At 40.1% G+C, this 14,153-nt stretch overlaps 3 protein-coding genes across 3 annotated transcripts in view; all 3 read left to right on the top strand.

The window, feature by feature from the left end:
- Nucleotides 1-14,153, top strand: part of ZNF699 (zinc finger protein 699) — a 415,566-nt gene that overhangs the window by 53,399 nt on the left and 348,014 nt on the right. The window lies entirely within an intron of this gene.
- Nucleotides 934-1,860, top strand: LOC123932419 (olfactory receptor 18-like). Its single transcript, XM_045990551.1, has one exon. It carries the CDS (start codon nucleotides 1,030-1,032, stop codon nucleotides 1,858-1,860), a length of 831 nt encoding a protein of 276 aa, XP_045846507.1. The 5' UTR covers nucleotides 934-1,029.
- On the top strand, nucleotides 11,037-12,023 carry LOC123932405 (olfactory receptor 18-like). Its single transcript, XM_045990538.1, has one exon. The coding sequence runs from the start codon at nucleotides 11,193-11,195 to the stop codon at nucleotides 12,021-12,023; it is 831 nt and encodes a 276-aa protein (XP_045846494.1). The 5' UTR covers nucleotides 11,037-11,192.

Raw genomic sequence — 14,153 nt, 5'->3', positions numbered from 1 at the left:
GATAATTAATTTCTCTGCATTTAAGTAAAATAAAATACTTCTGGCTGCTTAATAGTGTCCTTTAATAGAACACCTTTTAAGGAAGAAGTATATTTCTTTTTAAAATTTTTTTATTTTTTAAATTAACATATAATGTATTATTAGCCCCAGGGGTACAGATCTGTGAATCACCAGGTTGCACTCACCATAGCACATACCCTCCCTAATGTCCATAACCCCACCACCCTCTCCCTACCGCTCCCCCCCACCCTCAGTTTGTTTTGTGAGATTAAGAGTCTCTTATGGTTTGTCTCCCTCCTGATCCCATCTTGTTTCATTTATTCTTTTCCTACCCCCCAAACTCCCCATGTTGCATCTCCACTTCCTCATATCAGGGAGATCATGAGAAATATATTTCTTATTACTTTTATTTCCTTCAAAGGAGGGGACTCACATGTTAATGTGTTTATGGATTTTTAAATCGCTAAGTATCTTTGCCCTTCTTATTTCTCTAGCCCAGTCTTTCCGCGGTGGATGCACATTGAAACAGGTGGATGGAGCAAAGACAATGAGAAAAGAGTTCTAGGAAGAATGTGTTGCCACCACTGAGAAATTTTGCTAGATTTCCCTCAAGTGTTAACACTTCATTTATGAATTGCTTGAATCCAAAGTATAGACACACTGATGGGTATCTGTATACTTGTTTCCTTTACTTAAAATTTCATTTTGGGTGCCCAGGTGGCTCAGCTGTTTAAGCGACTACCTTTGGCTCAGGTCATGATCCTGGAGTCCCAGGATAGAGTCCCTTGTTGGGTTCCCTGCTCAGGGTGGACTCTACTTCTCCCTCTGACCCTCCTGCCTCTTGTGCTTTCTTTCTCTTTCTCTTGAATAAATAAGTAAAATCTTAAAAAAATAAACTCTCATTTATTTCCCAAAAGCTGTCTCTGCTATGTGGAACCCCAGAATCTAACAGGTGTCTTGGAATTCCTCCTTCTGGGGTTCTCAGATGATCCAGAACTGCAGCCTGTAATCTTCAGCCTGTTCCTGTCCATGTATCTGGTCACCATGCTAGGGAATCTACTGATCATCCTGGCCGTCAGCTCTGACTCCCATCTTCACACCCCCATGTACTTGTTCCTCTCCATCCTGTCCCTGGCTGACATCGGTTTCACTTCTACCACGGTCCCAAAGGTGATTTTGGACATTAACACTCACAACAGAGTCATCTCTCATATGGGCTGCCTGGTTCAGTTGTCTTTTTTTATTCTTTTTGGATGTTTGGACAGTGTACTCTTAACCATGATGGCCTATGATCGGTTTGTAGCTATTTGTTATCCTTTACACTACCCAGTCATCATGAATCCCCGCCTCTGTAGCCTGCTCATTCTGGTGTCTTTTTTGATCAGCCTTCTGGACTCTCAGCTTCACTGCCTCATGATGTCACAACTTACCTTTTGCATAAATGTGGAAATTCCTCATTTCTTCTGTGACATTCCTCAGCTCCTCAGACTTTCCTGTAATGGTACTTCTACCAATAAAATATTCCTGTATTTTATTGGTGCCATCTTTGGTGGTATTCCAGTCTCAGGGATCCTTTTCTCTTATACACGAATTGTTTCCTCCATTCTGAGAGTCCCATCCACAGGTGGGAAGTACAAAGCCTTCTCTACCTGTGGCTCTCACCTGTCAGTTGTTTGCTTATTTTATGGAACAGGTCTTGGGGTGTACCTCAGTTCAGCTGTCTCACATTCTTTCAGGAAGGATGCAGTGGCCTCAGTAATGTATGCTTTAGTTGTTCCCATGCTGAATCCCTTCATTTACAGCCTGCAGAACAGGGATGTCAAGAGGGCTTTGCAGAGGCTCCTCAACAGAACAGTCTAGTCTTCAACGTTTTTTTGTCTGTTAATTATAAATAATTGCAAAACCAAACATATGGAATTGGCAAGCATGCCTCTTTGGTCATATAATTTTGGTAGCTCATGGTTCCCATTCCTCCTGATTCCTCATATCTAAATATTGCTTATCTTGGCACATCTTTGATGGAATTAAGGGAATATTCTGGGACTCTAAGTATGGCAAAATCACTGCACAATTGAATCTTATTAACCTGTGAAATCTTCTGTATTTGTAACCTATGACCCAGGTATCCTGTAGAAATTCAAACTGTCTTTTAAAATATATTCTCTGGAATACTACTCAGCCATCAAAAAAATGAAATCTTGCCACTTGCAACAATATGGGTGAAACTAGAGGGTATTATGTTAAGCAAAATACGTCATTCAGAGAAAGACAATTATCATATGATCTCACTGATATGTGGAATTTAAGAAACAAAACAGAGTATCATAGAAAGGAGGAAAAAATAAAACAAGATGAAATCAGAGAAGGAGACAAACCGTAAGAGACTCCTAATGATAAGAAACAAACTGAGGGTTGCTGGAGGGGAGGGGTTGGGGTATGGGATAACTGGGTGATGGACATTCAGTAGGGCACGTGACGTAATGAGCACTGAGAATTACATAAGACTGATAACTCATTGACCTCTATCTCTGAAATAAATTATACATTATATGTTAATTAATTGAATTTAAATAAAAATAAAATATTCTCTCACCTGTTTTCACTGTCATGTCTATTTCCCATAAAACCTTGGCTTTGATCAAATCTATTGATGCAGGTTGTATGAAAGAATGTATGTCACTGGTTCTCAATCTTGACTTCATATTTGAAACACCTGGTACACTTTAAAATCCTCATGCCTGAGTCCCACCACAACCAATTAAGATTTAATTGGACTGGAGAATAAAAAGAACTTGATAGGTTTTAAAAATTTTTTTTATTTTTTATAAACATATAATGTATTATTAGCCCAGGGGTACAGGTCTGTGAATCACCAGGTTTACACACTTCACAGCATTCACCATAGCACATACCCTCCCCCATGTCCATAACCCCACCACTCTCTCCCTATCCCCCTCCCCCCGGCCCCCCACAGTTTGTTTTGTGAAATTAAGAGTCTCTTATGGTTTGTCTCCCTCCTGATCCCATCTTGTTTCATTTATTCTTTTCCTACTCCCCAACCCCACCCCATCTGTTGCATCCCCACTTCCTCATATCAGAGAGATCATATGATAGTTGTCTTTCTCCGATTGACTTAATTGCTAAGCACAATACCCTCTAGATCCATCCACATCATCGCAAATGACAAGATTTCATTTCTTTTGATGGCTGCATAGTATTCCATTGTATATATACCACATCTTCTTTATCCATTCATCTGTTGATGGACATCTTCGTTCTTTCCATAGTTTGGCTATTGTGGACATTGCTTCTATAAACCTTCGGATCACTATGTTTGTATCTTTAGGTAAATACTCAGTAGTGCAATTGTTGGGTTGTAAGGTAGCTCTATTTTCAACTTTTTGAGGAAGCTCCGTGCTGTTTTCCAGAGTGGTTGCACCAGCTTGCATTCCCACCAACAATGTAGTAGGGTTCCCCTTTCTCCACACTTGATCAGTTTTTTAACAGCACCCCAGGCCAATCTAATGTGTAGCCAAGGTGGAGGAGTCTTGAATTTTGTCAGAACTTTCATTCAAAAATAACTTGCATGTGTTTGTTCTTCATGGTCAAACCCTGAACATCTCAAAGTGATCAGAGATCAGAAAGGAGGAGATATGAAAGAGTTTTCTATAACAATAGCCAATGTGTTTTTTCCCCTCATATTCTTGGTAATATTTTTTAACTTATCTTTACTGGCCACACTCTACAACTGGTTCATTGGGCTGGAAAATTAAGCTATTATTTTCTGTTCCAAACTTACCCATCTATACTTTAAGTTGTGATGCTGTGGTAGGGGCTGGGAATCTTTAAACCACTGCTCTGATTCTCTATCCGGCTTCTACTTAAATTCTTCTAATAATGGTAATAAAGATTACATGCGCTAATGCTCAGTCTTTTCCCATGCCTCTTTGCCTGTGATGTTGTCACTATATTGGACAGTTATGGCTCTGTTACCATATTTTTTCTTTTGTGCCTATCACAAAGCATTTAATCACATGTATGCTATAATTACTTTCATTAAAATGACTAGTGTGGTTTCTCTTTTCTTGATTGAACTCTGACTGACAATCATAATACAGGGAATAAATCTACATTGTGAGTGAGATGCAATGGGGAGATGGCAGAGTTAGTTCAGGATAAAAAGGTGATTGTAGGGGTACCTGGGTGGCTCAGAAGGTTAAGCCTCTGCCTTTGGCTCAGGTCATGATCTCAGGATCCTGGGATCAAGCCCCGCGTCGGGCTCTCTGTACAGCAGGAAGACTGCTTTCCTCTCTCTCTGCCTGCCTCTCTGCGTCCTTGTGATCTCTCTCTCTCTGTGTCAAATAACTAAATAAAATCTTAAAAAAAGGTGATTGTAATGATATATCTTGGTCAACGGTACACAGTTGAGGTTTCAAGTAGTAGTGATATTTCCAGTGGCTTGTGTGGTTCTAATTGTGCCTTTAGATTAAGTCACTTAAGTCATCATGGATAAATTTAACTCTTATCCTCATTTTCATTTCTCAAGGATAGTGAAGGACCATGTCCTCAGCAAAGGAGAGATCTTTCCTTTCACTAGTAACCACCTCACAAGGATTCCACTTTGTCACCATGCTTTCTTCTCTTCTCTCATGATCATTCATCTTTGGGTCCTTCTGTCTCCTGCTACACATCCAGGAACCCATGTACATACCAGTTTTGCTTTTATAGATGCTACATGTAGTTTCTGAGGTAGCATTCTGGGCTTTTGGAATAGCTTTCTAATAACTGGTTTAATTTGCTCTGTCTTTACACTAAGCCAAATAGGCTGCCAACTTCACTGATAATGAACTTAGTATTGGATGGGCTCTTCCTGCTATCAAGTGACTTCAGTTTAATACAATTTTCCTCCTGTTCATGAATTCTAAAACATCTCAACACTCAAACCTCCTTCTCCAATCCTCTATATTCCTGTCATTTGGTCATTTGGGCTCTCTAAAATTTTCCTATGCCATTTATGCTCACATACATAAGCACAGTTTCTTACACACTCAATTTAATTGGGTAAATACTGAAGTTTTCTTCACATCAGTTAATGAGAAATCAAACTCTGAGTTTGTCTTCCAGTCAAGCCTTGAGATCATCCACATTTTGAATGTAGAGATCTCTGAGAACCCCTGAAGTATTTAAGCAAGCGATCAAGTCACCAGATAAGTATGTAAAAATAAACAGTTGTCTAACATAATAACACACATCACTGAATAGAGAAATTAAAACCTGAGATGTCCCTCAAAACAGCAAAATATATACATCTCCAAAGTACAAATTCCAAACCCCAAACCAGACTGTAGAAAGAAAAATAGAAAGTTCTCCTTAGAGACATAAATTTTAACTGAGAAAATAGAAAATCAATAAGATTCTTGGTATACAAGATGTAATTCTGTCTAAATTACATGATTAAGCCAGTGGCTGTACAGATATAAAAGTCATATGTTGCTTTCTGTAGTTGAAAAAAATGTGTCTGAATTTTATGATGAGATAAGTAACTCAGAAGTCAGAAATGAGGAATAGAAGTCAGCTTCTTCCTGAGAAAAGGACGGGTCTAGATACTACCCCCCACCCAGTACATTCACTTTTCTCTATCAATTAATAATAGCAAGTCCTTAGAGATTGGGAGAACATGGACCAATCTGGCTAATTATGTGCCAAGCGCTTTGAGCTCTCAACTGTAAACAATCAGCCTGTGCTTTCCAGCCTTTTAGTTGTCAGTCCCAGGTCAGTGGACTCCATACATGTGTCTCCTCCTCCCAGAGCTGTCTGCTTGAGGACACCCATACCGGCATCTGCCTTCCTGCCAGTCCTGGAAACAAAGCCTCAGTCCTCACCAGCTCCAGGCAGGAAAGAGGCAGCCAGCTCTGCAATCCTCCATCCTCCTCCAGCAGAGACACAGTACAGACCAGTGAGTAGGAAGTACAGTGGGAGTGACTGAATGCAGGAGGGACAGGGAGAGCATTGTTCCCTCCTCAGCAGACCACTGGGACAGTTGGGATAGCCAGACAGGAGGGAACCAAAATGCAAAGTTTCAACACAAAGCCCTATAAAGACCTAGTGTTGTTGGTTCTGGCAGGGACCCTAGCACTCTTATTTAGATTTCTATTTTTGTCTCATGCTAGTTCTATTTCTCCTGGGCATCTTCCCATCAGGACTGGAAATAGGTCCTTTTAACTGTTCCCTAAGTCCTCCAAATGATCATGAAGGTGATGATGATGGTGATAATGGACATGATGTCAGTAAACACAATGTTACAAACCTTTAGCTTGGGACTCCAAGTGCCAGACACTGAGATGAATTTTCTATGTAGTTTGTAAAATTTTATCTACATTACCACCCCCAGAAAGACAGCAGAATGTTTTATCATCGTTTCAGATTTAAGGATAGGAGCATAATATTTTTTTTTCACTTCCTGATCTTATTTATATATTTTTGTGTTCAAATCACCTTTTAAAAAATTTTTTATTTAAATTCCAGTTAGGAGAAGGGAGGCAAAAATGAAGGGGGTGGGAATCAGAAGCGGAGATGAACCATGAGAAGCTGTGGACTCCAGGAAAGAACCTCAGGGTTTTAGAGGGTAGGGTGGTGGGGGAATGGTATAGCCTGGTGATGGGTATGAAGGAAGGGATGTATTGCATGGAGCAGTGGGTGTTATATGCAAACAATGAATCATGGAACACTACATCAAAAACTAGTGATGTACTGCATGGTGACTAACATAATTAAAAAAATAAATTCCAGTTAGTTAACATACAGTGCACTATTAGTTTCAGTTGTACAATATGTTGATTCCACACTTCCATATATCACCCAGCGCTCATCAGGACAAGTCCCTCCTTAATCCCTTCACCTATTTCACCCATCCCCCCAACCACCTCCCCTCTGGTAACCATCAGTTTGTTAGGAGTCTGTTTCTTCTTTTTCCTCTCTCTCTCTCTTTTTTCTCCCTCCTTTGCTAGTTTGTTTTAGTTCTTAAATTCCACATATGAGTGAAATCATATGGTAGTAGTCATTTTCTGACTGACTTCTTTTGCTTAGTATAATACTCTCTAGCTCCATTGCAAATCTCATTCCTTTGATGGCTGACTAGTATTCTATTGTATACATACAGCACATCTTCCTTCTCCATTCATCAGTCGATGGACACTTGGGCTGTTTCCAAACAACACTGTTGTTGATAATGGTGCTGTGAACATCAGGGTGCGTGTATCCCTTTGAATCAGTATTTTTTTTTAAATTTTATTTATTTATTTGACAGAGAGAAACAGCAAGAGATGGAATACAAGCAGGGAGAATGGGAGAGAGAGAAGCAGAGAAGCTTCCTGCTTAGCAGGAAGCCTGATGTAGGACTTGATCTCAGGACTCAGAGATCATGACCTGAGCAAAAGGCAGGTGCTTAATTATTGAGCCACCCAGGTGCCCCATGGATCAATATTTTTGTGTTTTGTAAATACCTAGTAGTGCAGTTACTGTATCATAGGGTAGTTCTATTTTTAACTTTCTGAGGAACTTCCATGCCCTTTTCCAGAGTGGCTGAACCAGTTTGCATTCCTGTCAACAGAACACGAGTGTTCCTTTTTCTCCACATCCTCACCAAATCTTGTTTCTTATATTGTTGATTTTAGCCACTCTGACAGGTGTGAAGTAATATCTTATTGTAGTATTGATTTGTATTTCCCTGACGATGAGCAATGTTGGCCATCTGTATGTCTTCTTTGGAAAATTGTATATTCATGACTTCTGTTCATGTTTTTATTGGATTATTTGTTTTTGGGCTGTTGAGTGTCATAAGTTCTTTATATATTTTGGATACTAACCCTTTATCTGATATGGCATTTGCAAATATCGTCTCCAATTCCATAGTTGCTTCCTTTGCTATGTAGAAGCTTTTTAAGTCATGTCAGATCCTGGGGTAGACAGGGGATGAATTCAGGTTTGAATGCAGACAGTGAGACTGTTCACAGGCTACCCAGACAGTATTCTCTCCTGCCTATCCAAGTCTCACCTCTCTTTCCTGTTACTCCAGGCAAAGTCAACCACTCGCTGCACTCTTCCCATTTGGCTGTTCATGCTAGAAGACACCAGAGAGCCGTTAGTGTCACCGGCTGCATCGACTGTAGAAAAGATGGCTGAGATGAAGGTAGAGATCATAGAGAGTCAGCTCATGACAATCCAGGGCAGCTCTCTTTCTCACCCCAGCTCTCAGATTTTGCTTCATATTCCACTTCCTCCCCCATTCTTATAATTTAGGCCCTCATGATCTCTAAGGGAGATATAGGGTCAGGATGTTAGATTCCATTCTTAGTCAGGAGATAAAAATCTGTTGCAACAGATAAAAAACTGTTGCAAGATTATCTTAGCAATTTTGGAAAAGACCTCTGGACTTCTGCTTAAACTCTCTGAAGTGCAGGGAAACGGAACAAGTCAGTTCATGCACCTCAGAGACCCACCACTTAATTTTGAATCTTATCTGCTCTACTTTCATCTGTATGACACTGGGCGAGTTCTTATTGTCCTTGAGCCAGTTTATACAACTGTACTGAGCAAGAATTAAGATGAGCACTGAACATGTGACTAAATTTGTTACATGCATATAGTAAGGATAAGGTAAATTTTAGGTATTGTTGTTGTTATTGTCATTATCAAGGCTAAGCACCATCTATCCAACTAAAATATCCTGTGATCAGAAGGTCCAGTTTTCCCTAGTTCCTGAGAGAGCTTTTATTTTTTTTTGTCCTTATGCTGGTAGATACTGTGTGCTTGGAGGGAAGCAACTGAATCACAGTCATTTCTGATTTCCCAGAGCTTATACTTTGCTTGCCACAGTGTAGGCTACAAGAGCACCAGTGATCTCTGTTAAATATTGAATGGACCCTTCTTTGGTTCTCAGAAACGGGACAGAGATAGCGTGGGTTCCATGCATTGGGTGCTTTGCTTCCTTCCAATGCTCTTTCATAGATCTAGATGAAAAATAAAACAGTGCTTCTCTATATCTATGCTACAGATTTTCTAAGAGACCTATCATTTTCCATTTAATAGAATCTTCATTTGAAAATTACTGGAGATTTTGATAAAGATGAAAATTAAAAGAGAGAAAAAGAGAAAGGGAGGCAAATCTTACTGCATGAACTGTGACACATTTTACCATTTCAACCCTCCCTGTTTCTTTCTTTCTTTCTTTCTTTCTTCTTTCTTTCTTTCTTTTCTCTCTCTCTCACTCTCTCTCTTTCTTTCTTTCCTTTCTTTCTTTTAGAGATTGAGAGGTAGTGGGGTCCAGACTTGATCCTCAAACCTGAGATCATAAACTGAGACAAAATCAAGAGTTGGACACTTAACCAACAGAGTCACCCAGGCTCCCCAATTTCCATGCATTCTTGCATGAATTTCCTGCGACATGATAGGCTTCTATCTCTCTGATATATAATAAAATGAAGTCATTAAACCTTTCTTAGGATTGGGTTTCACCAATAAACCCACCATTCCAGTAACAATGCAAATTCTGATTTACAAACCATGACTGAGTAGTTATTGGGTGCAAACTTCTTTAGACATCACACGTATGTTGATATGGGTGATGTTCTCCCCATTTCTAGATGGAGGATAACAGCACAGAGAGGTTGGGATGCTGACATTTACTCCATGCTTAGTCTGATTCCCATCCCAGGGCTCTGTGCACTCCCCCAATGTAGAATGGTTGCTTTCTTTTCAAACGTGCTTTAGTTCCAGATGAGCAAACAGAAACAGGACCAACAATTCCTTGTCTTGGGATTCTGTGAGTTCATCTGTGATTTAGGGAATTGGGATAAGTGGTTTGCAGGGGCTTTTACTACATGAATATTATAGATCATAAGATTTTCTATGAATAGTAATGTATTTTGCAGCCTATTTTGGAAATATGTGATATAAAAATATTGTTCCTTATCCAAGATAGGTACTTTCCTGTGTATTTATCATGGAAGGCCCACTGGAACACAGGCTTCGGGGATCTTTCTGATTGTTTACCTTGATAATAAAAGTATGAAGTTGATTTTGTCTATACTTTCCATTAGGAAAACAAATGTAGATAATTAATAGTAAAATTGTACATGTATTGATTTTTTACAATGTTATCATCTTTTATGCCTATATATTATAGAAATTCTCATTTGTGTAATATGGAGGTGGCCACAAGAATTTTTTAGGAATATTATAATAACGGACAGCTGGGTGGCTCAGTCAGTTAAGTGTCCAACACTTGATTTTGGCTGAGGTCATGATCTCAGAGTCCTGAGATGGAGCCCCACATTGGGCTCTGTGCCAAGTGTGAAGCCAGCTTAAGGTTCTCTCTCTCCCTCTACCTCCTCCTGCTTGTACTCTCTTTCTCTGAGTGTCTCTCAAGAATAAATAAATATTTTTTTATAAAGGGAATATTGTAATAAAATTAAGAGATAATAAAGTTAATCTTTCAGGTAATTCTATGCCACTTTTGAAGTGCTTGAAATAGATGTACATAGTTCACAGACACTTAAAACACATTACTGTGGTAAGTGAGAACTCAGGAAACAATATGTGTATTTTATAGTATTAAGTAAGGTTTTAAGAAAGCTGTTATGGATGCATAAACCAATACTAATATTATGGAAACATTGAAAGCAAAATATATATACCAAATTCATGACAGTGTTTGTCTTTGTGCAGCTGAAATGCAGGGGAATGGGATCACGTGGGGAATGGAAGAAAACTCAGTTTTTACTGGCAACAAATATGAGTTCTGAAGCCAAGTATAACTAAGTATTTTTATGTTTGTATATTTGTATGTTTCTCAAACATTCTTTGGCTCAATGTCTTCATAATGGGTACATATAGAAACAGGTAAATAGCTCAGACAGCAGTAAGGAAAGAGTTCTAAGAAGAGTTTACAATTGAGAAATGTTGCTGAAGGTAATGGGATGTATGCTGGGCAAGTACGAATTGTTTGCATCAAAACAGGTGCATTTAGCTGGGTGTCTCTACACTTGTTTTGTTTATTCAATACTCTCTTCTCTTTTGAGAGTTGTCCCAGCTGCCTGGAACCACAGAATCTAACAGCTATCTCAGAGTTCCTTCTCCTGGGCCTCTCAGATGATCCAGAACTGGAGCCCATTCTCTTTGGGCTGTTCCTGTCCATGTACCTGGTCACCATGCTTGGGAACCTGCTCATCATCCTGGCCGTCAGCTCTGACTCCCACCTCCACATGCCCATGTACTTCTTCCTCTCCAACCTGTCCTTGGCTGATATTGGTTTCAGCACCACCACAATCCCCAAGATGCTGGTGAACATTCAAACACACAGCAAGTCTATCACCTATGCAGGCTGCCTAACTCAGGTGTCCTTTTTTTTCCAGTTTGCGTGTTTGGACGATCTGCTCCTGTGTGTGATGGCCTATGACCGTTTTGTGGCCATTTGTCACCCCCTGAACTATTCAGTCATTATGAACCCATGCCTCTGTCGCTTGTTGGTCCTGATGTCATTTTTCATCAGCCTTTTAGACTCTCAGATTCACTGTTTGATGGTGTCCCAACTTACCTTCTGCACAAATGTGGAAATTCATCATTTCTTCTGTGATGCACCTCAACTCTTCCACCTTGCCTGCTCTGATACCTCCATCCACACCATACTAATGTATTTTATGGGTGTCATCTTTGGTGGTGTTCCCCTATCAGGGATCCTTTGCTCTTATACACAAATTATTTCCTCCATTCTGAGAATCCCATCCACAGGTGGGAAGTACAAAGCCTTTTCTACCTGTAGCTCCCACCTGTTGGTTGTTTGCTTGTTTTATGGAACAGGTGTTGGAGTGTACCTCAGTTCATCCATCTCCTCCTCCCTCAGGAGGGGTGCAGTGGCCTCGGTGATGTACACTGTGGTCACCCCTATGCTGAACCCCTTCATCTACAGCCTGAGGAACAAGGACATCAAGAGGGCACTATGGGGGATGATTAGCAGAACAGTCTAATATCAGCATTTGTCTTAATCTTTCTGGGTTCATAGAACTGGAAAATGCAGGAAGTCAACAACAACAAGAAATTGTGAATCTGCAGCCACATGGTATATGTACCTATATGGATCTCTGCTTTTTGCTTATACAACTATTCCTGTTAGCATAGCTCTAATGGAATTGGGGGATTATTTTGGACTCCCCACTTAAATCATAGTCCCTACAGGATCTGTGTATATCTGTACCCCTCTCACTTTCTTTAGGCATTGTCCAGGACTCTTGGTCATGAGCAGTCTTGTTTCTATCATTGCAAAATAATCATAACCCTCTCTCTCTTGTTTTTTTCCTTTTTTAAAAAAATATTTTATTTATTCATTTGAGAGAGACAGCCCATGCAGAGGGAGAGGCAGTGGGAGAAGCAGGCTTCCTGTTGAGGTGGGAGCCCATCTTGGGGCTTGATCCCAGGACCTGGAGATCATGACCTGAGCCAAGGCAGAGTAATCATCTGAGCCACCCATGGGCCCCATCTTGTTATTTTCCTATGATTCCACCACCCCACCGCCATGCCGCCATTTGTTAGGAGGATTTAAATCCTATCTTAAGGTCCAAAACATCTAATATATTTTTGTGCTTTAATGATCTTGGTCAGATTTTTTAAAAGTAGGCTTCACACCCATCATGGAGTCCAACATGGGACTTGAACCACGACCCTGAGATCAAGTCCCAAGCTGAGATAAAGAATCAGATGTTCAACTGACTAGGCCTCCCAGAGCCCACCTTGATCAAGTTTCTGTGTGAATAGGATAACTACTCAATTTCCTTCTGAAATGAGACACTATTAATATTGCATTTGAATAAACAGTTGTCAAGTTTCCTGGAACTTCCCTAGGAAAACTGGGGTGTACAATTCCCAAGAATAGATGGAGAAGAAACTACCAGAACAGAGTTGATGCTAATTTTCCTGATGATTGGCCTTCCTATTCCATCCAATTTCTCCCCATTTATATTATATCACTAGACACAAAGGGACAAATACTGTATACTTCCACTTATATAAGATGCCTGCAGTAGTCAAATTCACAGAGGAAGAGGGTAGAATGGTGGGAGCCAGGAGCTGGGGGAGGGAGAAGGGGCATTAGTGTTTAATGGGACAGTTTCAGTTTGGGAAGGTAGAAAAGTTCTAGAGATGGATGGTAGTGATGGTTGTGAATGTACTTACTACTACTGATCTGTACACTTAACATCGTTAGGTGGTAAATTTTATGTTAATTTGCACTATTAAAAACAACAACAGGGGTGCCTGGGTGGCTCAGTGGGTTAAAGCCTCTGACTTCAGCTCATGTCATGATCCCAGGGTCTTGGGATCCAGCCCCACATCAGACTCTCTGCTCAGCAAGGAGCCTGCTTCCCTTCCTCTCCCTGCCTGCCTCTCTGTCTACTTGTAATCTCTGTATGCCAAATAAATAAATAAAATCTTAAAAGAACAACAACAACAACAACAACAACAACAAAGATCTCCTGTCAGAAATAAGGGACATGTTGCTTCAAATGTTGGGTGTTTCTAAACACTCAGCAATCAACCCCTATAGGGATCTAACTCAGCAAGGTCATGCCTCCTTCCTGGGGAAACCCACATCTGATAACTGTTTGATGTGTGAGTGTAAACATTTGTACCATTTGCCTAATTCCAGCCAACTCTATGATATCATCTTACCTCCAGAGCTCCCTGCTGGTTTTTGGATGTCTTTGATGGACATCAGTTTGGTTTGACTTTTTCCAGTGTTCTTCCTTGTTGCAAAGAATTTGCCAGACCACAAGATTGCCCTCCCCTTTCACACCAGCCACAATTCTGGGGTCTCAAGATCGACTCTAACATCAGACCAGTTGAATACAATTTTGGGAACTTTTTCACATTCCATAATTTGCTAGAATGATTCAATCAGAGAGGACTGACTCAGATTTGATGATGAACTAGAATAACTCATAGAACTCAAGAAGCAGTATACTATGATTGCAGTTTTATTATAGCAAAAAGATACAAATTAGATTCAGCCAAAGAAAGATACACATAATACAAGGTCTAAAACATCCCATATGTGAAGGCTTTTGTTGTCTTCTTTCCATGGAGTTCAGACCTGTTACCTTTTC

Source organism: Meles meles, chromosome 20 (assembly GCF_922984935.1).
Source record: "Meles meles chromosome 20, mMelMel3.1 paternal haplotype, whole genome shotgun sequence".
NCBI classification, from domain to species: domain Eukaryota; kingdom Metazoa; phylum Chordata; class Mammalia; order Carnivora; family Mustelidae; genus Meles; species Meles meles.
Note: the sequence above shows the minus strand (reverse complement) of the source record. Positions and strands in the feature narration are given on the sequence as shown.